Source organism: Sesamum indicum, linkage group LG4, assembly GCF_000512975.1.
Source record: "Sesamum indicum cultivar Zhongzhi No. 13 linkage group LG4, S_indicum_v1.0, whole genome shotgun sequence".
NCBI classification, from domain to species: Eukaryota; Viridiplantae; Streptophyta; class Magnoliopsida; order Lamiales; family Pedaliaceae; genus Sesamum; species Sesamum indicum.
Genome location: NC_026148.1, coordinates 9,188,291 through 9,211,507, shown reverse-complemented (window position 1 = coordinate 9,211,507; position 23,217 = coordinate 9,188,291). Strand labels below are relative to the sequence as shown.

The following is a 23,217-nucleotide window of genomic DNA, read 5'->3' as shown; positions in this document are numbered from 1 at the left end:
TGAACAGAAAAATGAATATCGTCAAAACATGCATTTTGATAATGATGTTTACATTTTACTAAAAGGCATTGAACTAATGAACTAATTTGAGAAGAAAATGTAAAATCAATGTCAAAGATATTCAAATTCTTGGGGCACGAAATTATACAAATAGGTGCAATAAATTTAAAATTCCACCATCCAAATTCTTGAATCCAATAGCAAACATTACACTAAAGATTAACAACTTACACAGAGAGACACAAACTACCATAATAATAAACCCTAAGGTCCACCCTGATAAACCCCATTATTGATTCTACCAGCCTCCTATTGTTTCTTAGGCATGCAGCTTACAATCTTCGTTGTCCGAATGAGATTGTTCCAGAAAAGAGCCTTTGAACAAGAGAATTGAGGTTCCTAGTTCGAACCCTGTAGGGACCGAAGAGAACCCGAAGGCAACTATGTCATTACTTGTCTATTGCTGTCTTGTTGCCTCTTTACAAATTCTTCATCTCCTTCCGCATCACTGAGATATTTGTCAACTTGGATAGCTGCTTGTCTGCCTTCAATTGGTTGAGATTGTCCATATTCGACAATCCTCAGCTGCAAAGACCCCTTCGACATTGGTTGAGAAGCGGCCATATTCAGCTTTGAAGTTTGATCAGTTGTCTCGTTCCAATCCCAGTTTGTCAGCAAGCGTCTGAAAGGGAAGGGAAATGTTAATAATTCAAGTTGGTAGAAACCCAACAAACTGTCCTGTGGTTTTTCTCGTGCCCCACAGCTCTAGATTAATGAAGGGAATGGAAAAAGGGAAATTATACTTTTATCAGTTACTAACCTCTTCAAGGCCAAGGAATCCCATGGCCAGCAACACCAGATCAGCTTCAATAATCTCCTCTAAACCATCAACTTCCTTAAATTGAAATCTTCCACTTGCATCCTTCTCCCAATTGATGCTCATAACCTCAGGTCCTTTCACCACTCCGTTCTCATATCCTATAAAGCGTTTTGTCAACACTTGGTACGACCTCGGATCTTTACCGAACTTGGCAGCAGCTTTCCAACTGAAAAATTAACGTTAAAACAATGCTTTCAAATAGATTCCAACTAAAAAATTTATGTTAAAACCATGCTTTCAAATGCAGGAACTATCTCCGAAGTGATAATGAGGAGCACATAGAAGAAAAACAAGACCCACCAATTCACATTGCCTCTAAGTGTGTTAATTTCTCCATTAATCACAAATTCTATTTCAATCAAGTGATGAAGTAATAAAACTCTTTTTGCAACAAAATCTGTGTTGATGGCACTTCCAATTTTCAGACAGCACGGAACACTATGCTGCTTGACCGAACACAAACTCCTTTCCACCATAAGAAAGGTTTTATCTTAAAAAGTGTATCATGGCAGAACCAACCAAGTTTCTGCAAACATTATTTACTTCATAATGAGGTTCCTTACTAACTCACTGAAAGAATCCAATCTGGCATCTAAAATCAAATGGTGATCAAGGGTGTGGAAGAACTTAAGAGATCATTCATACATCAATGGCTTTTAACTGACCTTTGTAGACGACAGTCCTGTTTAAAAACCACACAAAGGTCGAACTAAAATTTCCTCGATGACTAAAACATTCCACATTCGTTGGGCGCAAGAACAAACCTCGAGGATAGAGAACATATGCAGAAGTCTCTCGCTCCTCCATGTTGAAGGTTCAAAGCAGCTCGAATAGCTACCATTGAAACCTGCATAGTATGTACATATGCAATGACACGTAAAAAGGATTACTGGTGACAAAAAGCGAAAAAGGAGCAGAACCTTATTTAATTCGTCTTAGGATATCATTTTCACAACTAAAAGTAAGCACCTGTTGTTCAAAATCAGCCTTTGACCTGGGAGTGGCAGTAAGAAAAACTTGCTCAATCACAGGCTTGGGCTGCAGCGCAAACTTGCCCAATCCTGAGTTATCTGTGGGGACAAGACGCCACCCAAGAACTATGTGGCCAAGTGATTCAGCCACCTATATAGGGCAACGACAAAGTGCATAAACCATAGGGAAACTTGTGCCTTCACTCGTTGCAGTTGAAATTAGATCATTCACCAATAATCATTGCACGTGCATTTCCCATCCTTGATGTGGTGAAACCTATTTGAGTCCCTCAACACTATCTCCCTCCCAGTTGCCACTGATATGTACTTCATTGCAGCATGACAATCTCCACATACTCGAAGATTTTTAAAAATTCTGATTGGTTTTGGCTTTGATGTGCTTATAAGACCGTATGCCAAAGCTATTTTCTCACTATGCTGAAACAAATATTGTTCCTTCTGCTCCTCCTCCACTTCATGCAGTACAAAATTCGTGTCTGGGACATAGCCCATCTCTTTTATTTTGATTGCCAAATGATCTAATTCTTCATATATCTCCCTAGCCTCGGGGTGTTTGGTATCCCCTACATAAAACTTATGCACCTTGTTTGCAATTTCTATCCAGCTACAACCTGCTTCCTTCACCAAATTCCTATCTTTCATGCCTTTTCTAATTCTCGCTGCATCTTCCCACTGGCTCATAGAAGCATACAAGTTTGATAGTAAGACATGTGCTGCTGGATCATTTGGATCCTGTTGAAGGATCATCTCAGCAACATGTTTACCAAGTTTCATATTACCATGAACACGACAGGCACCTAGCAACGTGCGCCAGACTAGAGCATTAGCAATAAAAGGCATTGAATTAATGAACTCTACGGCTTTGTCCAAAAATCCTGCTCTTCCTAATATATCGACCATGCATGCATAGTGTTCCATTCTTGGTCTTATCCCGTGCTCTTTGTACATCATGTCAAAATGCCTCCATCCCTCATCAATTAGGCCTGCATGACTACAAGCTGACAATACAGCAATATAAGTAACCTCATTGGGTTCTATACCACAATCGAGCATTTGCTGGAATAATTCCAAAGCTCTTTTAGCAAATCCGTGTTTAGCAAAACCTGTGATGATAGATGTCCATGATATTACATTTCGATCTTCCATTTCGCTGAAAACTTGATATCCAGCTTCTATGTTACCGCACCTAGTGTACATGGAGATCAAAGCATTGCAAACACAAAGGTTAGACTCAAATCCTACTTTCAGTAAGCGAGCATGTATTTGCTCTCCTCTCCCAACTGCTCCAGTACTCGCAGCTCCACTCAGGAGACTAGCAAATGTAAAAGCATCAAGACCAACACTAAAATTTTCAATTTGATTAAATATTTGAAAAGCCTCATCAGCATCCAAATTTCTGGTGTAACCATTGACTAATGCATTATAAGAAACCAAATTCTTATCAAATAAGAATTCAAAGGCTTTCTGTGCATCTTCCATCCTATCACTCTTGGCATACATGCTAATTAGAGAATTACCAACACAATTGACTGTTGCAAGACCCAATTTCAATGCATGTCCATATACTTGTTCACCCAATGCCGGATTAAATAGATTCCCGCATGCCTTCAACAAACCAGCAAATGTAAAATGATTTGGTTTAACTCTACCCTCTGTTATCATCCTACAATACAATGCAATAGCTTCGTCATCACGCCCCCCATTTTGCACATATCCAGTGATAATCGCAGTCCATGACATGACATTATGCTCCGGAATTCTATCAAAAACTTTTCTAGAGTCATCAATGGATCCATCCACTGTAGATTTCGCATACATATCCACCAAACTACATCCCACACAGACATCCAAAGATAAACCATTCTTGACAACCCAACCATGCAACTGCCGTCCAATACGTAGTGCTCCCAGTTCGGAACAAGCCGATAAACCACTACTAAATGTAAACCGATCAGGAACAAACCCCGAAACAACCATATCCATAAACAAGCCAATCGCATCTCTTGGAGACCCCATTTGAGCAAGCCTCGTAATCATCAAAGTCCAAGAAACAGCGTTCTTATCGGGCATTTTGTCGAACACTTTGTTTGCTGACTCCAAATCACCAAACCCCTTTACGAACAAATCAATCAATGCGCACCCAACGCACACATCAGACTCAAAGAATCCAGTCTTCATCAAATATCCAAAGATCACCAACCCAATCCTCGCATATTCTCGACTTGAACACGCCCGAATTGCGGCGGAGAAGCAAAATTCATTCGGCCACTCCCCAAACTCCAGCATCTCGCAAAACAGAAATATTGCTTCCATATTCAAACCATTATGCGCGTAACACGAAATCATCGCACTCCACGAAACCAAGTCCCTCATTTCACCCATAGAACTAAATATCTCTTCCGCTTTTCTCCAGTCGCCGCATTTCCAGTACAAACTAATGAGCGAATTGAGCACAATAGCATCAAGCCCGAGCCTCGAGGCGGTAAGCTTGGAGTGGACAAGTTGACCCAGTTCGAAGTTCCGGGTACGGATGCAGGACTTGAGGAGCACGGAGTAGGTGGTGAGGTCTGGGGTGAGATTAGTGCGGGACATGAGATCAAGAATAGAGATTGCTTCCTGAACGCGGCCGGCATCTGCTTGGCGGATGAGACGGTCTTTGAGTGTTTGGAAGGTGATGCTTCGGGGAGGTCGGAGGGAGGTGACATTGTGGCGATTAACTTTGAGTGAAGGGGAGGTGGGGGAAGGGAGAGAAAGGCTTATCATCTTTTCATAATTCTCTCTCTAAAATCAAACCCTTTTCTCAATTTTTGTTATTGTCTGCATGTCATAGTTTATGATTACCAATTTATCCTTTAACATGATAATGCAGATACATATTTTATAACGGTGGTTTGCTCAATTAATATTTATTTAAATTAGTAATAAATTAATTAAAAATAAATATAAATTTTTATAATATCAATAAATTCGATAAATTTTAATTGATGTAGTTATCTATTTATTAGATTTAAACAAATATTGATGAAGTTCATTTTTCTTCCAGAACCACACAATTCAAAATGACGCTAATGTCTTGAGTTCTTGAAAGGGATTAGGAAAGGGTTACTTTATTAGGGCCCCTACTCATTTTAAATTAATCACAATGATTAAATAAAATAAAGCTATATCAAGTAATATTTTTACATTCAAGCCCTTGATTACTAATAGAGAGTAAGCTGAATATTTGCACTAATCCCCATTTACCATTACAAATCCACACTACTTGATATTACCTAACATTGCTGGCCAGATTTAAATACTCCCATTTTAGTGACATAAAGCAATCAGTTAAAATTTCTAATAAGCCAATTATCACAAGCCCATCTGATTGACGATCAGACAAAACGTACAAATCTAACAAATCCAATTTTAAAGCCTTTCATGCAGGAACAAGTGTTAACGAAGAGAGTATTACAAAATCATCATCATCATGGTTAAGAACAATGGTACGAACAACCATTCCAGAAAATAATGCAATAACAGTTCAATGGGACTGGAAAAACCACAAGTGAATAAAGTAATTTGGCAAAACTAAAATCCCCCCCATGTATTTAACAGACAGACAACCTGTACATTTATTATTTATTCCCTTAAACCTGGCAATCCGCGCCAGCACTTAAAACGAACAATCATGCTACAACTTATAAACAAAGAGACAAACTACCATAATACTAAATCCTAAGGTCCACCCTGATAAACACCATTGCCGATTCTACCAGCCTCCTGTTGCTTCTCAGGCATGCACCTTATGATCTTCGTCGTCTGAAGGTGATTGTTCCAGGAAAGAGCATTTGAACGGGATAATTGAGGTTCCCAGTTTCGAACCTTGTAGGTACCACCAAGAAGCCGAAGACAACTATGTCATTACCCTTTGTCTGTTGCTGTCTTGTTGCCTCTTTACAAATTCTTCATCTCCTTCGCTAGCAACAGTGGCATCACTGAGATATTTATCAACTTGGGCAGCTGCTTGTCTGCCTTCAGAGATTGCCCACACCACTAGAGATTGTCCACGTCGGCAGTCCCCAGCTGCAAAGACCCCTTCGACATTGGTTGAGAAGCGGCCATATTCGGCTTTAAAGTTTGATCGGTTGTCTCGTTCCAATCCCAGTTTCTCAGCAAGCGTCTGAAAGGGAAGGGAAATGTTAATAATTCACGTTGGTTGAAACCCAACAACAAACCATCCTGTGGTTTTTCTCGTGCCCCACAGCACTAGATTAATGAAGGGAATGGAAAAAAAGAAAGCCATACTTTTATCGGTTACTAACCTCTTCAGGGCCAAGGAATCCCATGGCCAGCAACACCAAATCGGCTCCAATAATCTCCTCTGAACCTTCGACTTCCTTAAATTGAAATCTTCCACTTGCATCCTTCTCCCAGTTGACGTGCACGACCTCAAGTCCTTTCACCACTCCATTCTCATCTCCTATAAAGCGTTTTGTCAACACTTGGTACGACCTCGGATCTCTACCGAACTTGGTAGCAGCTTCCTGATGTCCATAATCTACGCGGAATACGCGGGGCCACTGCCAACATTGTAGAAATTGGAAGTTCACTTTGTTGTTCAGGAAATAAAATGAGGAAATGGCAAAGAAGAGGGAAAAAAGAAGAGACTGGACTGTATAAAGCCTATTCGCCAGAATAGCCAGACTAGGAGGAACTTGTTAAACCTGAGGCCAAGGGTTGCCTGGAGCCCTGGTACGTGGTGGCTCGGGGAGAAGCTCTAGATTTACAACACTACTGCATCCATGTCTAATAGATGTCCCAATACAGTCTGTGCCAGTATCACCTCCACCAATCACCACCACTTTCTTGCCCTTAGCAGAGATATAGTTTCCGTCCTGAAGTTTGCTATCTAGTAAGCTTTTTGTGTTTGCATGAAGAAACTCCATTGCAAAATGCACACCAGAAAGGTCTCGTCCAGGAACAGGAAGGTCCCTGCCAGATTAGTCAGAGTTCATCAGTTAATCTCATCTTTGCGTGTGACAACGTTCAAACTCAAAAGTCAATTAAGAATTGCGCAAGTCATTATAGCAAACCTTGGTTTTGTGGCTCCTACAGCCAAAACAATGGCATCATGCTCCTCACGAAGCCGATCTAGGGAGTATGAAGGGTCTTTTCCAACATTAGCATTAACGACAAAGTTGACACCTTCCTTTTCCATGAGGTCAACCCGTCTCTGGACTATATCTATTTTGTCAGCCTTCATGTTCGGCACTCCATACATCATTAGACCACCAATTCTGTCAGCACGCTCGAATACCGTCACAGAGTGACCCATCTTATTTAACTGATCAGCAGCAGCTAAACCAGAAGGCCCGCTTCCAACAATAGCAACTCTTTTTCTGAAATAATGAGGTAATTGACACCTTATTTTCCACAGATGAGCATAGCAGCTCAGACACACACACACACATATATATACAACCAGGCCAAAAAACTGAAGGCAGAGATAAAGTATTGCTTCAGGAGGAAAGAAATAAATCAATCTATATAAAAGCAACAGACAATGTAATATGATGGAATGCATAGAAAAAACATACCCAGTTCTCTTCAAAGGAGGTCGTGGCACCATCCATCCCTCCTCAAAAGCTTTATCTATGATGGAACACTCTATACTTTTGATAGAAACAGGATTTTCTATGATACCAAGTACACAAGACCCTTCACAAGGTGCAGGGCATACACGACCTGTGAACTCTGGGAAGTTGTTGGTCTCCAGAAGCCTGTCTAATGCTTCACGCCATCTATTTTGGTACACCAATTCATTAAATTCAGGTATCTTATTCCCAAGAGGGCATCCAGAGTTCTCCTGCAAGTTCCATTTACATGAGGTCAGTACTGTTTAAGAAAAATAATCCAATTAAAGTGGACAAATACCACTAACTTTCTTACCTGATGGCAAAAGGGAGTACCACAATCCATACAGCGAGCAGATTGAGTTTTCAACAATGGTCCAGGCTTTAACTCTTCCATGACTTCATTCCAGTCATTCACTCGAACATTTGGATCCCTATATGAAATCCCCTCTCGCTCATAAGCAACAAAACCCCGATGCTTGATAGCATCAGGCACCCGTGTTGGTCTCTTCAATGATTTTTGTTGTTCAACCTATCCATTCAGAAACTCTTTAGAAACTGATGGACCCAACAAGCTGCTTTTGATCAATAGATTCACATAGAATCAACAACCAAAATAGAAAGAATAGAAGACAAAACATCACTCTCCTGAATCGCCTTAGCAATGAATACCTATAAGTTATTAGAGAGACATTCTCCCAGATAAAATAAGTTTAAGCACATAAAGAGACATTCAGTAAATTACTAATTATTCAATGCACCAGTAAACATCCAAAAGAGGATGTCATGTTGCTTACGAAACAAAGTCTATGCACCCTTCTCGTCCTAAAATTTAGGACAAGTGATTTTATCAGGGCTTACGTTGCAGATGAATTACAGAAAAGAATTACCTGACTGGGTTTTGCATTGGCAGATGTAGCTGCAAGCTTCTTAAGCTCTTCAAAAGCATCTTTCTCCATCAACTCTGCCTCTTCTTGCACCTCATCTTCCTTGGCAGCATTTTCAGCGGCCACTTTTGAAATTTCCTCTGCTTTCTTACTTGCAAGAATGCGTTTATAGTCACGAGGGAAGACCTTGATAAATTTAGGTAAGAGAGAGTCAAATTCAGCAAGCACATCCTTAGCTAACTGGCTGCCTGTGTGGCGCTGATGCTGTTGTATCATCATTCTAAGAGTCAGAATATCATCATCATCCTCAACAGGATCAAGATCTACCAACTCCAGATTGCATCGGGATCGGAAAGCAGAATCAATATCGAGAACGTATGCAATCCCCCCGCTCATGCCAGCAGCAAAGTTTCTTCCAGTCTTGCCCAGCACTACAACAGTTCCACCAGTCATGTACTCACACCCATGGTCACCCACACCTTCCACTACTGCTTTAGCCCCAGAATTGCGAACGGCGAATCTTTCTGCCGCCATCCCATTAAAATAAGCCTCTCCAGTTGTGGCCCCATAAAGCGCTACATTTCCAATGACAATGTTCTCCTTCGGATCAAATTTGCTTCCTTGAGGAGGATAAACAATAATTCTCCCACCTGACAAGCCTTTCCCAACATAATCATTGCTGTCACCTTCAAGCTCCAGTGTGATGCCAGGACACAGAAAAGCTCCAAGGCTCTGGCCCGCACTTCCATTTAGTTTGATATGAATTGTATCCGAAGGAAGTCCCGCCAAATGGTAGCGCTTCGTCACTTCGTGGCTTAGCATGGTTCCAACTGCTCGGTTTACATTGCAAATGGGTGACTCGATATACACAGGTAGACTTCTGTCCAAGGCAGGCTTGGCTAAAGATATAAGTTTGTTATCCAAAGCCATGTCCAACCCATGATCCTGTTTTTGCACACAATACTGAGCAGCATCTGGTCTGATATCAGCAGCTGGTCGAAGTAACAAAGACAAATCAATGTTCTTAAGCTTCTCATTGTTCTTGACCAGATCTTTATCGAGTTCAAGCATGTCAGAACGGCCCACCATTTCATTGAGTGTTCGGAATCCAAGCTGAGACATGATCTCCCTTACCTCTTCTGCCAACATGAAGAAGAAGTTGATGACATGTTCTGGTTCACCAGCAAACTTTTCCCTAAGAACTGGATCTTGAGTGGCAATACCAACAGGGCAAGTGTTTTTATGGCACTTCCGCATCATGATGCAGCCCAATGTTATCAGAGGGGCAGTGCTAAATCCAAACTCCTCTGCACCAAGAAGAGCTGCAATAGCCACATCTCTTCCAGTTTTTAGTTGGCCATCTGTTTGCAGAACAGTTCGACCACGAAGATCATTAGCAACTAATGTTTGGTGGGTCTCTGCAAGACCAAGCTCCCATGGAAGACCAGCACTTTTGATTCCAGTCCATCTTGCAGCTCCCGTGCCTCCATCATGACCAGAGATCAAGACATGATCAGCATGACCCTTAACAACCCCACTGGCAATCACTCCAACACCAGCTTCAGAAACCAACTTAACGCTTATACGAGCACCGGGATTTGCATTCTACACAAATGTGTCAGCAAAGAAAAGTATGAAAAACATGTATAACTGAGGGGAAAAAAATAGACACAACCAAACTACAAGTTTGATAATCACGGAAAACACTCATAAAAAGAAGTTCTTAAGGACCTTATATGAATTAAATGATCATTTTGGAGAATAATATGGTTAAAGCATCAAGAACCACCTTAAGGTCATGAATCAATTGTGCAAGATCTTCAATCGAATAGATGTCATGATGAGGAGGAGGACTGATGAGTCCTACCCCAGCTGTTGAATTCCTGGTCACAGCAATGTCACCAATGACCTTATGCCCCGGAAGTTCACCCCCTTCACCAGGTTTTGCTCCCTGCAGCATGAAACACCCAAAATTAGCAACACAATAAGAATTCACATAAAAAGCGTGTGAAGTAAACATTCTCACCAAATGGCAAATTCAGGTCATTTAATGATGCAAAGACACCATAAGGTGCTTTGCTGATACAGCAACATCTGTCCATGAACGTAAATTCATAAAGAAAAGGAACCTTTGTTCCAACCAGAGTGCAAGAGATAATACAAACGGTGTGAACAGCACAGACCATGAAATACCATCATTAAAAATACAAGGGTGACACAAACAATATACCTGAGCCATTTTTATCTGTAACTCATCCGCGTTTGTAAGGTAATAACTAGAAACTCCAAATCTTCCACTGGCGACCTGCTTAATAGAACTCCTCTTTGGATTTCTTGAACCATCTGGAAGAGGTTCCATGCGAGAAGGTTGTTCACCTCCCTCACCTATACATGAAGTTTAAAAATTTAAAACAACAAAGAGAAGTTTACGTAATCGAAATTAAAAAATGAATATGCCATGTAAGCAAGACAAGTTTGTATAAAGCTAACTGAGAAATATGCTTCCATTTTCACCGTTTTCTGTAAACCACAAGCAATGATAGAAAAAACTTGCTCGGCAAACAAAAAGAGATTTTTATCAAAGACACACATCAGAAGAAAAAACATTGGCAGTGTACCAGTATTTGACTTTCCACCAATCTTGTTCATTGCAATTGCAAGTGTAGTATGTGCCTCCAATGATATTGATCCATAGCTCATTGCTCCAGTACAAAAACGTTTTACAATCTCACTCGCGGGTTCAACCTCTTCCAGAGGAACCTTTACTTCAGCCTCTTTAAATTTCAGAAGACCCCTCAAATTACAGGACTTGTTCAGTTCCTGGACTCGTTTAGAGTATTCTTTGTAGGCAGCAACACTGTTGGATCGGGCAGCTTCTTGCAACTTTGCAATAGCAAGGGGGTCATTTAGGTGAATTTCACCACCTTTCCTCCAGTGATATTCTCCTGGATTAGGAAGTGCTACAGCCTCAGCACTGCCAGGTGGTGTTGCACGTGTTGGAAAAGCTAGCTCATGCAACTGAAGTGCATCATGTGCAAGTGCTTCAAAAGTGGCACCCTCCACTCTGCTTGGGGTTCCTGAGAAGCATCGTTCCATTACCTCCGACGAGAGGCCCACTGCCTCAAAGATCTGAGCACCCTTATATGAGGCCAAAGTTGATATACCCATTTTGGCAAGGACCTTCATCATGCCATAGTTGCTAGCTTTAAAGTATTTCTTTACAAGCTCCTCCTTGGTGTGGAATTCACCAGTTGCTTTGGGAGGAATTTTTCCATCAACCTGTAATCTCCAAATGGCTTCTATAGCCAAATAAGGGCAGATTGCATCAGCACCAAAGCCTACAAGTGTACAAAAATGGTGCACTTCACGGGGCTCAGCAGATTCGACAATCAGTGCAACACGGGTTCGCTCAAGCTTCTTTACTAGATGATGATGTACAGCACCAATTGCCAAGAGGGAGCTGACAGCGACACGCTTAGATGAGAAAGCTACATGAATCAAAGGAAAGATGATCATTAAATTCAATAAACAACATTATATTAATACAAGAAAAGACAACCTTCTAATCATCTTTCCCAAGATGCAGGACATGTTACCTCTGTCAGAAAGCACTAGTGTTGTATAACCCTCCTTGATTGCATTATGCGCTTCATTACATATTCTGTCTAAAGTCTCTTCCAAGCCTTTCCTACCACGTCCCTTGGAGTATGTAATGTCAAGAACTTTGCTTCTCCAGCCTCTGTAGTTCATCTTTTTCATTGCTTCCATTTCCTCAATGGATAGCAGAGGACCTTTCAGTGACAAGCGATGACATTGCTCTTCTGTGGTCTCTGTAAGATCACCTTCTGGACCAATCATGCACTCCATTGAGGTAACAATCTTCTCCCGAATAGGATCAATCGGAGGGTTTGTGACCTGAGCAAACATCTGCTTGAAATATTCAAACGTAAGTTTCTCCCTGTTAGACATCACTGCCAATGGAGCATCATTCCCCATCGAACCAAGGGCCTCAATGCCATCTTTAGCCATAGGTAATAACAGCATCTCCAGGGATTCAACAGTATAACTACACAAAAGTAGACCATTAAGTGACCTGATGAGTAATGGGATAGCAACAGATGTATCAACCATGAAAAAAAAAGTAGAGGAATGACATACCCAAAGGCCTTTAATGGTGACAACAAACCATGAATTCCCATGCTTTCCATGTTTTCATCCTCAGGAGATGCCTAAAAATGTGACTGACCCACATTAGCTTGTGAAAGTGGGGGGAAGAAAAAATCAGTAAAGAGATTAGAAGTACACTAACCGGTAAAACACCAGCTACGGGAGGAGGACTCCTGTCAGATTCCTGAACAGATTCAACTATGTCTTTCAACTGAAACTTTTGCCTTTTCAGCCACTCTCCATAAGGTCTAGCAAGCGAGTATTGTTGCTTCAAGGCTTCATCGTCTACAACAATATGCTTCTCAAAGTCCACTAGCAGCATCATACCAGGATTAAGTCTTCCTTTTCTGGATACATCTTCTGGGGGAATATCGACAACTCCAACTTCACTTGCCATGATAACTCTGCCACTGTGTGTTATGTAAAAGCGACCTGGACGCAGCCCATTTCGATCCAATGTAGCTCCAAGATACCTTCCATCAGTAACTGCAAAGTATTCCATGTAAGAATCAAGCAAATACCACAATTACAAGAAGCTATTATCTTCTAACAGGACATACATGATATAAGAGCAGGGCCATCCCATGGTTCCATTAGAGCTGAGAAATATTCATATAGAGCCTTCCGGTTAGGATCCATATTCTTGTCATTTTGCCAGGCTTCTGGAATCATCATCATAACAGCTTCAGGAAGACTTCTACCAGCTCGAACCAAAAGCTCAAGTACCCCATCAAATGCACCTAACAGAAAGATCTCAGGAAAATCAGATAAATATCAAAGAGCAACGATAGACTAATCATAAGAAGTGAAGTAATGCTGTTGATTCTTGAGCGAACTGTGCTTTATAGTTGATGCACCATGCTCATGCATGTGCAAGCTAATGAAATAAAAGTTTGGCAATTTTACAACCTGAATCTGATGAGCTGGCATCTACAATCGGCAGAAGCTTCTTCATCTCTGTTTTTGACAGGCCAAGCTCCTTGCATTTTAGGAGACCTTCACGAGCCCTCATCCTACACATAAAGCAACAGTTCTCGATGGGTTTTCTGCTTATGACAATGACTGAAAACACAAAAACAGAGTTTTGAAATAACAATATCCAGTCCACCCTGTATCAGGCAGTCAGGCACCAATACATGTTACATCCAATGTGTATATATACCAGTTTAGCTGAGAATAACAATCAGAAGGCAATCGCAGAATATAAAAAGAATGACCAAATAGATTCGAACTGAAAAATTAACGCTAAAACCATGTTTTCGAATGCAAGAGCTATCTCCGAAGTGATAAGGCGGAGCACCTAGAAGAAAAACAAAAGACCCACCAATTCACGTTGCCTCTAAGTGTGTTAATCTCTCCATTGTGCCCAAGGACACGCATGGGCTGCGCTCGATCCCAACTAGGAAATGTGTTCGTTGAGAATCTAGAATGTACCTGAAACAAAAATCCAGAGCATAAGATAATTACAAATTCTGATTCAATCAAGTGATGGAGTAATAGAACTCGATGTTGATGGCACTTCCAATTTTCATACGGCATGGAACACTATAATACTTGACCGAACACAAACTCCTTTCACCATAAGAAAGGTTTTATCTTAAAAGGTGGATCATAGCAGAACCACACCAAGTTTCTGCAAACATTATTTACTTCATAATGAGGTTCCTTACCAACTCACCCAAAGAATCCAATCCGGCATCCAAAATCAAATAGTGATCAAGGGTGTGGAAGAACTTAAGAGATCATTCATACGTCAATGCCTCAGAAGTCATTCCTCAACCTTGCATCGCTTCAGTTAATCGGTTGGTCCCATGCTGTTCGTTGTTGAAGTATGAAGTCAGCATAGAAATAAAACAGAGAATGGATAAAATATTTACCAGGGCCATGTAGCTCGTAAACCTTTCATTGCCAAGATCAGCATAGTAGTATTCCTTCAACTGGTCGGGCTTTAACTGACCTTTGTAGACGATAGTCCTGTGAAAAAACCACACATAAAGGTCGAATCAAAATTTACTCAGTGACTGAAACATTCCACATATTCGCTGTGCGCTGCAACAAACCTCGAGGATAGAGAACATATGTAGAAGTCTCTCACTCCTCCATGTTGAAGGTTCAAAGCAGCTCGGATAGCTACCATTGAAACCCTGCGTAGTATGTACATCTGCAAGGATCCGAAAAAAGGATTAATGGTGACATCAAGTGAAAAAGGAGCAGAACCTTATTTAACTCGTGTTAGGATATCATTTTCAGAACTAGAAGTAAGCACCTGTTGTTCGAAATCAGCCTTTGACCTGGGAGTGGCAGTAAGAAAAACTTGCTCAATGATAGGCTCAGTTTGCAGAGCAGACTTGCCCAATCCTGAGTTATCTGTGGGGACAAGACGCCACCCGAGAACTGTGTGGCCAAGTGATTCAGCCACCTATAGTATAATCCAGACCAAGATTTATCAGAAAACTCATTATAACAATAAAAGATAGTGAAAACAGTCATAAGAGTACCAACGGTATCAGTCTTTAGTTACCTTTGTGAATACAACTTTACTTTGTTCTCTCCGGCTATCTGAAGTAGGCAAGAAAAACATCCCGACCGCATATTCTCCAGGTGGGGGCAGCTCAAGGCCAGCATCTTTAGCAGCCTGATATCAACACCCAAAAACCATCACACCAGAATTCAGGAATTTGATTTCGAATTATATTAACTGATTGGAATTTCGATAGGAAGCGGAACAAGGCTGAATAAAAACAGATAACTTGTTTATCTGTATAATCAGTTTGACCTGATCTTCATGCAAAGTATATACAAGTCAAAAATCGAATCGAACTGGAAACCCATCAATCCGAAATATAGAAAGCAGCTGCAGATCAGATAAGAAATAACCAAGCCCAACCTCTAATAAGATTGAGTTCCCCCAACTCCTCAACTGAAATCATTCTTTTTTTTTTTTTTTTCAAATTGACAACTAAGCTTGTAACTAAAACCCAAGATGAAGAAAAAACATCCAACCTCTCTGTAGAAATCATGAGGAAGCCCCACGAGAATTCCAGCTCCGTCCCCAGTATTCGTCTCACAACCACAAGCGCCTCTATGCGTCATGCGCACCAACATCTCTACAGCATCCGTAACCTACGCACCCAGAACAAGAATTACATACAAACATCTACACGTATATGCACAAAAGTTAATGCCTTTCTTCATGTAGCTATTACCATACCGTTTTACGGCTGCTTTCTCCAGAAAGCTCCGCCACAAACCCGACCCCACACGAGTCCTTATCAAAGGACGGATCATAAAGGCCGAGGGGCTTCTCCGGCACCTGAGACAGAGCATTCTTCACAACAACACGTAGCTTCGGAGCCCGACCCGGTCCATCCGTCTGCCAAAGATGAAACCTCTCCGAGCCTGAACCCAAATCCGGAGCAGCAACACCCCGAAGCCTCGTGCCACAAACGAATCTATTCTCCAGGTTTACTCTCCTCTGCTTCGATGTAAATTCCCGCGAGACCCTAACCCTTCGGCTCAAAGCCGCCACCGCATTCAGCTGGTGACTCGGTGCGCATGCTGCAGGCTTAACCAAGCCGCCGCCGCAGCCTCTCTGAATCCCCGATCCTGACACCGTCGACATCTTTCCCGGATCCCGAATTAACCAACAGCTTGAAATCTTATCTTATAATATTAATTCAGTCACACAAATTTAGAAGCGTTAATTAATCAGATCTGGTGAGAATAGAGGCGATGGAAGCTGTCGAAAACAACGGATTTTCAGGAAACGAAGGAGAAAAAGCGAGTGAAAAGGAAAGGAGGTTAAACTGGAGGAAGAATGAGGGGGTGGAAATATAAATAAGAAGAGTATACTATAGTAGGTAGAGAGAGAGAGAGAGTCCTTATTATTCACGACGGCGAAGAATCCGAAATGTGAGGGAAGGGGATTTTGATAAGAACTAGTAGCATGGGGAGGAAATAAACGCCGCCGTGAGCTGGTTGTGAGTGTATGGATTTAGCCTCGGCGAGGTGGTGAGGTGGTGAATTTATAGAGGCCCGTCACACTGTTCTTTCTTTCTTTCACTATAATAATAACATCTACTCCTTAATCAAGTTGCCACCCCGTGGGCTCCATATTTTTTTCATTTTTGGAAAATTTTAATCCCTATCCAACTTAAAATTGATTTTATAACAAATGCAATATATTTATCATGTAATTGGTATACAATTTAGAAAAAGTGACAAATCACATAACAAGTGTATCATATTTACTCTGTGATTAATTTAATTTGGTCAACTTAATTCAAATTAGAATTTTTTTTCTTTTTCATATTAAATTATGTAAATTACAATAAGCACTCATCATATTTATCATAAATATGAAGGTAAATTTCAAGAAATTTCATAAATGTGTCATAATTACAATTATCTTTTTATTATTCGGAAATTTACAAATACACTTTTAGTATTAACAGCCGTCCAACAAATATTTCTCGTGACAGGCCATTATAGAAAGTATTTGTTACGCGATCGTTAATTTTATAGGTAATTGTAATCTTTCAAACAATGAAAAATTATTTACAATTATAACAAATCTCATAAAAAGCTGTTGTAATTTGATATAATTATAAATATTACTCTTTATTTTAAAAAATTATAAATATCATTAGATCAATATAAATATAAAATGATTGCTGACGGTAAATTAAGATTATGAATGCACAAAATTATCTTATGTGATGGATGTGACGGAGTATTACAACTATTCCGGTATTTTTATACATGCATTATGTACCAATCTTATGTTATATTGTCGTACTAATATATAAAAATGTTATAGTTATTTATCAGTTGCATTTATAATAAAAATGAATAGTAATAATATTATATTTTTCTCAAATATGAAAATTATTGATTTTTCACATGTCGTGTTATAGTATATTTATCTATAGTAGTGAGGTGACAAGTAGAAAGGTGAGTGTGGGGGAACACGTGGAAGGGTGGGGTATGCGGCAGGCGACAACCGCTCGTGGTGGGTCAGCTCAGCCTAGCCGATGGTGATGTTTTTATGGTTCATTAGGGGAACAAAACAATAATCCAGGTTACATCCGTCATTTCCTTCCCATTATTACCTTAACATTTAGCCGCCTCTAGCCTCGGCTCCGACCCTCCACGCCCCCTGCCTCGTAACCCTTTCGGTACCTAGCTTTTTCATTTTCATTTATAAGTGTGTGTTTGTATTGAGTAAAATGTATTTTATCCTCTATATTTTGTATCACACTCAGTAAAAAAATATTCATTTTATTGGTAATTAATCGAAAATACATCACACGCACTCTTTGTGCATTTAAAATTATTTTTTACCTTATTTTTTAATAATTTTTTTTAACTAAAATGCCCTTATGATATATATATATATATTTTACTTTTTTAAGTGATTCTTTTATATCTATTAGTTAAAAATATAAAAAACTATAATTGTTAATTTTAAATTATTTTTAATTAATTAAATTATATATTTAATTATTATAATTATTTAAATATCATTAATTAATTAAATTATATTTAATTAATATAATTAAAAAAATTGGGGCAACGACTGCACACGTCGACACCCTATTTTTATATTAAGCAAGGATATAATGATCATTTTATGAGAAAATTAACGTTGTTAGTTAGATTTAACGGAGAAAGACGATTGAACTATGTTTAAGAAAATACATTAAGGGTATTTGCCTATTTTTAAATCAGGGAGAGTTTTAGCGAATTTTTTAAAAGGCATAAGGTTTTATACATTTTAGTTGTTTGTACTATATGCGTAAAAATAATTTTATCTAAAAACATAATATCTTTTTTTAATAAAAAAAATATTAATCTTCAATACTTTGTTATTATTATATCGATCAACAAATAATATATGTTCTGATTGTGATTAATTAATTGAATTCAAACCCATTTATTCTATGTGTTGGAAATTAAGTTCATAGTTAAAATGAAGATATTTAATATTCTAATAGCATATGTTTCAACTGCTCAATAGCTGAATGGTTAATATTTTAATAGATAAAAACTATTATTAAAAATAGACAAATAGTCGTAAAATATAAATTGAGGGATGAGTGGAAAGAAATAGATAAGGGCGTGGAAGAATGATTTGTTAAATTACATTTTGGCGAGTTTGGTGATTTCATTGGGTACGTAAATGTGATGAAACGGATGACGAATATGAGTAGGGATACATTTCACCTGCCCCTTTTTCATTAGGGACGCGGCCAACTGTAAGTGCTGACAGTTTTATGCGGCCAACAGCAACCAGATGATACAAACTCTCACTTCATGTGTGTTCCATGTCTAAACATCATTTAATTAATGTAATTATTGCAAAACCATATCCTCATAATTAAGTACAAGAATATATAATAATATATTTCTAAATGAGTCCGATCGATGCATCATCATCAGATCATTTACACCTTCCAATTTATGATTTGTGATGTGGTAGTAGATTTAATGAAAAAATTATTCTCGATACACACTACTTGTCTTGTCAATAAATAGTAAAGTGAAGTAAGTCAAAAAATTAATATATCCAGTATGTATAGTAGTATTGAGAGTTTAATAATGTAGTGTGTATGTGTTTATTATATGGCAAATAAACCAATGTTACTAATATATACATCAGTTTGTTTACATAAAATAAAACATTATTGTCGTTTGAATAATTACACATACACCCACAAAAAAAGTCGATTTTATTTACATACACCATCCATATTTTTTAAAAAATTACGGGTGAATAACAATTTATCCCCCTGTGATATTAAAAAAGAGCACATTACCCCCCTATGAAAAAAATATAGCAATTTACCCCCTTATACTTTTTAAAATGAAGCAATTTACCTCCTTATACAGGGAGGTAAATTGCTTCATTTTAAAAATCATAAGGGAGTAATTTTTGTATTTTAAAAAATACAGGGAGGTAAATCGCTATTTATTTTTTCATAAGGGGGTAATTTGTTCATTTGTGATATCACAAGGGGGTTGCTTGCATTTTTCCCAAAAAATTACACATGCATCCTTCAAAATTATCAATATCATTAACAAAATATTTTTTTATATTTTGCCATCGTGAATGATTTATATAATTAAACAAAGTACGTTGATAAAGACCATAGATCGAGAATATAAATATTGAAAATTAATGATGTCCGTAACTTATTAAATAAAACCAAGAATTACCTAACAGGGAAGTATTGTTAGCAACTATATGATTTGTTGTTGACATTATACACATATATATTCTTGAAATATAGTATGAAGAATGTGAAGAATTTTGGGGAATGTAGCCCATGGTATTGTTTTTGGTTTTGCAGAGGTGAGGGGCGAAACTATGTGCCACAACCGTGCGATTCAGGTCATTTGTTTGTCACAATAAAGATACAGTTTCGAATTTAGGTGTATGTGTGTTGTGAGGATGGTTCAATGGATAAGCGTGTGATGGTAACCGTTGTTGAAGTGCCAGCGATGGCAACATGGACGTGGCCGCATGCCATGAATCGACCGCCCTTCATGTGTCGGGGACAAAGATTTCATTTGCTTTGGAGCTTCCACCAATCCCATCCTTTCCGGCCCACCTCTTCTTAGAGCGGTCGACGTTTTCTATTATATTTTCGTGTCGTATTATACTACTATGTAATTGGATATTTCTTTTAAAAAACTTAGAACAATACAGTTATGTTCATATTAAATTATAGGAAAGTATGATGCATATAAAAATAAGAGCTAATTACATTTAGACCTCTTTTAATAATATAAATTTAGTTTTAAAATTATATATATATTCCCTTTAAAAACTCAATATTTACACATGACCCTATTTTGTTTGTGTTTTAACAAAAAATGCTGATATTAGCAACAAAATCGTGTAAATTTTAAATTTTATCATTTTTGTAACTATCAGTGTAATAATTTTATACTTATAAAAAAAAATAATAATGTTAACTTTATGCCATATACATTTCATATACTTTCAGAACTTCCACCAGTCCCATCCTTTTCTGGCCACCTCTTCATAAAGCAGTCGACTTTTTCTATTATATTTTTGTATCATATTATACCACTCTATACTTATATATTTCTTTTAAAAAATTTAAAAGCATATAATAATATGTAATATTAAAGTATATAATAATTATATGAGACATAGAAAATAAAGTAGAATATTTTCCATTTTTAAAGCCTCTATCTGGGGGTCCATAGTTACTAATAAAGCATGGAATAGAAAAGAATAATGCCCCCACCCCATGTTTAAAGGCATGGGTCTCCTCTCAATCCACACATGGCTACGTGGCTCTATTGTGTTTTAATTAATATTATATTAATTCCTTTGATATATTAAAATTAGTAAATAATAAATTATAATAATTCTCGATTTAATTAATATACGAAGCAGATCAGTTTCGGGTGAATGGATACTCTGAGATAGAGCGAGAAAAATGCTCTTCCAGCCAAATACTTACCCATTTGGTGAAACTCAAACTCATAAAATGAGAGTCTATTTTGTACTTGGCTTTTGTCGGCCATCACCACGTTGTCAATTAAAAAACCAATATAATAATATTACATTGTCTTCTCTTTTTGGCCCTTTTGACCTTTCTTTTCTTGGCCAGTAATTATTTTCTATTATTCCCAAGTATTATTCCCTGAATAAAACTTGAAACGCATGGCTCTGATTTAATCCATTTTCTTTAAAATTAATATTTCTCATTAGCGCGCATTGAGGCAGAGTCGCAACACTCTGTTGAATAAAGCTATGTTTAGTCAATGTATTATTCGCGTGAGAAGTACGGAGATTTATTAAAGCATATTGCGATTATATAAAAACTTAGATACTTTAAGATTATCGTTAATGGAAAAAATTCTCTTTAATTCCTTTTCTGTTTCTTCACAACGGACCACATATTGTATGATTAAAGTATAATTTAAAAAAAATAATCAATTAAATAATAAATATATCATATTTTTATAATTAATTTAATTCAATCAAATTTAATTTAAAAAAAAAAAAGCAATTCTGCTGCTGGCCCCACTGAGTAGTGAAAAAGAAATCTGAGAAATTGACATTCTATCCAGCTACCAAAAGTTGATATCTTCCTAGTTCAGATTTTCATTTTTTCTTTTTGGGTAATAAATGTCTCGATCGCATGTCATAGCAGATTTTCATTCAGCAATTGATTGATATGAGCTCGCTTTGAGGAGCAGTTTCAGTCACTGTTGCACCAACTATATGTCGTCGGTGAACCACCATAATATTTATGGACAACTTAATTTAACTTTCAAGATAATTAATCTTAAAATTAATTAAGATTATGATTGAAGCACACTCAAACAGTGTGTAATTTATTTTTTTAATTATACTTATTTAATTGAACGAAATGAAATACAACAGATTGGTTTTAGAAGTGTGATGAACAATAAGTTATTAGTAAAATTAATTAACCAAAAAATATAATTATTTGCGGAGAAATAAATATATAAAAAATCATTGTAAATTACAAAGAGCTTTCATAAGGACTGTTATAATTATAAGTATCTTTATATAAACGGTGGTCTGAACAAATACTACTTTATAACAAGTTGTTACGAGGTGATATATATATAATTTTTTAAATAAAAAATAAGTATTTATAATTATGATAAATTTTACACAAGTGCGTGGTAATTTACACTTTAAACAATCCACATTTATCAATCCTGAAGGTTGATGGGAAGATCAACTGTTTTTGGTCAAATTTTACACACCTGTCTGATTTCTGAGGTCACATTCATGAAACAGAAGCAAAAAACAAAGTCAAATAATAATTAGATGAGAGCCCACAAGCACCACAAGTTTGTGCAATAAATTAATAAAAAAGTATACAAGTAAATGTAATAATTTTAATAGAGTTAGGTGAGACAACTACCCTCCAACTCCAACCATGGAATTTTTCACCCCTGCCCTCCCACACCATACCTACCACCACATTTTTACCTTTTCACATCCCCCCCTTGCTACAGTTCTTGCCCAACCTAGTAAAAAATTCTAGCTTAATTTGTCCGAACCTAAGGCTCCGGTTTTTGGGTCCTCCAATCCCACCAAATAATCCAAATTGAATTTTCTTTGTCAAACTTTATTCTATTTTCTATTTTAATTAAGAGTATATTATAATATTTTTTTTAAAATTTGATAATTATAAATACACTCTCATTGTTGATAAAATTATCAATATTCACTGACTTTAATAACCATCTATAATGAGCTAAATCCGTTAGTTTCTATTAGGCTTCTGTCTATTTTTATGGCAAAATAATCAAAATGTCCTTGTGGATTTTGAATCATAATTTTATTTATTTTTTCTATGAGTTAAGTGGAGTTTTTTTTATATAATTTTTAAAATTTTCATCCACCACATTCTATTTTTTTTATAATTTTTTTAAAAAAATAATAAGAGCAAAATTGACAATTCCAGACCACCCACCAAGGACTACGTAATTTTATCAGACATCATGGAGGTATTTGTAACTTTTTAAATAATAAAAAAATATTCGTGATTATGTCAAATTTCAATTGAGCTCGTTGTAATTTACCTTTTATTTAATATGCACACACTATGTGTATAAAGATGAGATCATATATTTTAGTTAAACAAAAATATTAT

General features: G+C 37.6%; 2 protein-coding genes across 5 annotated transcripts; both read right to left on the bottom strand.

Annotated features, from left to right (window-relative positions):
* LOC105160369 (pentatricopeptide repeat-containing protein At3g49170, chloroplastic) lies at positions 143-4,700 on the bottom strand. Of its 2 annotated transcripts, XM_011077705.2 has the most exons (5): positions 1,850-4,700; positions 1,645-1,727; positions 1,546-1,562; positions 821-1,046; positions 143-682 (listed from the first exon to the last, which is right to left on the bottom strand). In XM_011077705.2, the coding sequence occupies exon 1, from the start codon at positions 4,633-4,635 to the stop codon at positions 2,080-2,082; it is 2,556 nt and encodes an 851-aa protein (XP_011076007.1). In that variant the 5' UTR covers positions 4,636-4,700; the 3' UTR covers positions 143-682; positions 821-1,046; positions 1,546-1,562; positions 1,645-1,727; positions 1,850-2,079. The 2 variants fall into 2 exon arrangements, with proteins under 2 accessions (XP_011076007.1, XP_011076006.1); XM_011077704.2 differs by lacking the exon at positions 1,546-1,562.
* Positions 5,308-16,557, bottom strand: LOC105160371 (glutamate synthase 1 [NADH], chloroplastic). 3 transcript variants are annotated; one of them, XM_011077706.2, is made up of 22 exons: positions 15,753-16,557; positions 15,545-15,664; positions 15,063-15,176; positions 14,808-14,960; positions 14,602-14,702; positions 14,419-14,515; positions 13,866-13,975; positions 13,451-13,554; positions 13,102-13,281; positions 12,684-13,027; positions 12,533-12,603; positions 11,971-12,440; positions 10,993-11,862; positions 10,605-10,759; positions 10,164-10,325; positions 8,378-9,979; positions 7,804-8,019; positions 7,452-7,720; positions 6,948-7,253; positions 6,579-6,846; positions 6,177-6,434; positions 5,308-6,034 (listed from the first exon to the last, which is right to left on the bottom strand). In XM_011077706.2, exons 1-22 carry the CDS (start codon positions 16,161-16,163, stop codon positions 5,768-5,770), a joined length of 6,648 nt encoding a protein of 2,215 aa, XP_011076008.1. In that variant the 5' UTR covers positions 16,164-16,557; the 3' UTR covers positions 5,308-5,767. The 3 variants fall into 3 exon arrangements, with proteins under 3 accessions (XP_011076008.1, XP_011076010.1, XP_020549074.1); XM_011077708.2 differs by lacking the exons at positions 14,602-14,702; positions 14,808-14,960; positions 15,063-15,176; positions 15,545-15,664; positions 15,753-16,557 and adding an exon at positions 14,220-14,355 and having other exon boundaries at positions 14,441-14,508; XM_020693415.1 differs by lacking the exons at positions 14,419-14,515; positions 14,602-14,702; positions 14,808-14,960; ... (1 more) ...; positions 15,545-15,664; positions 15,753-16,557 and adding an exon at positions 14,212-14,352.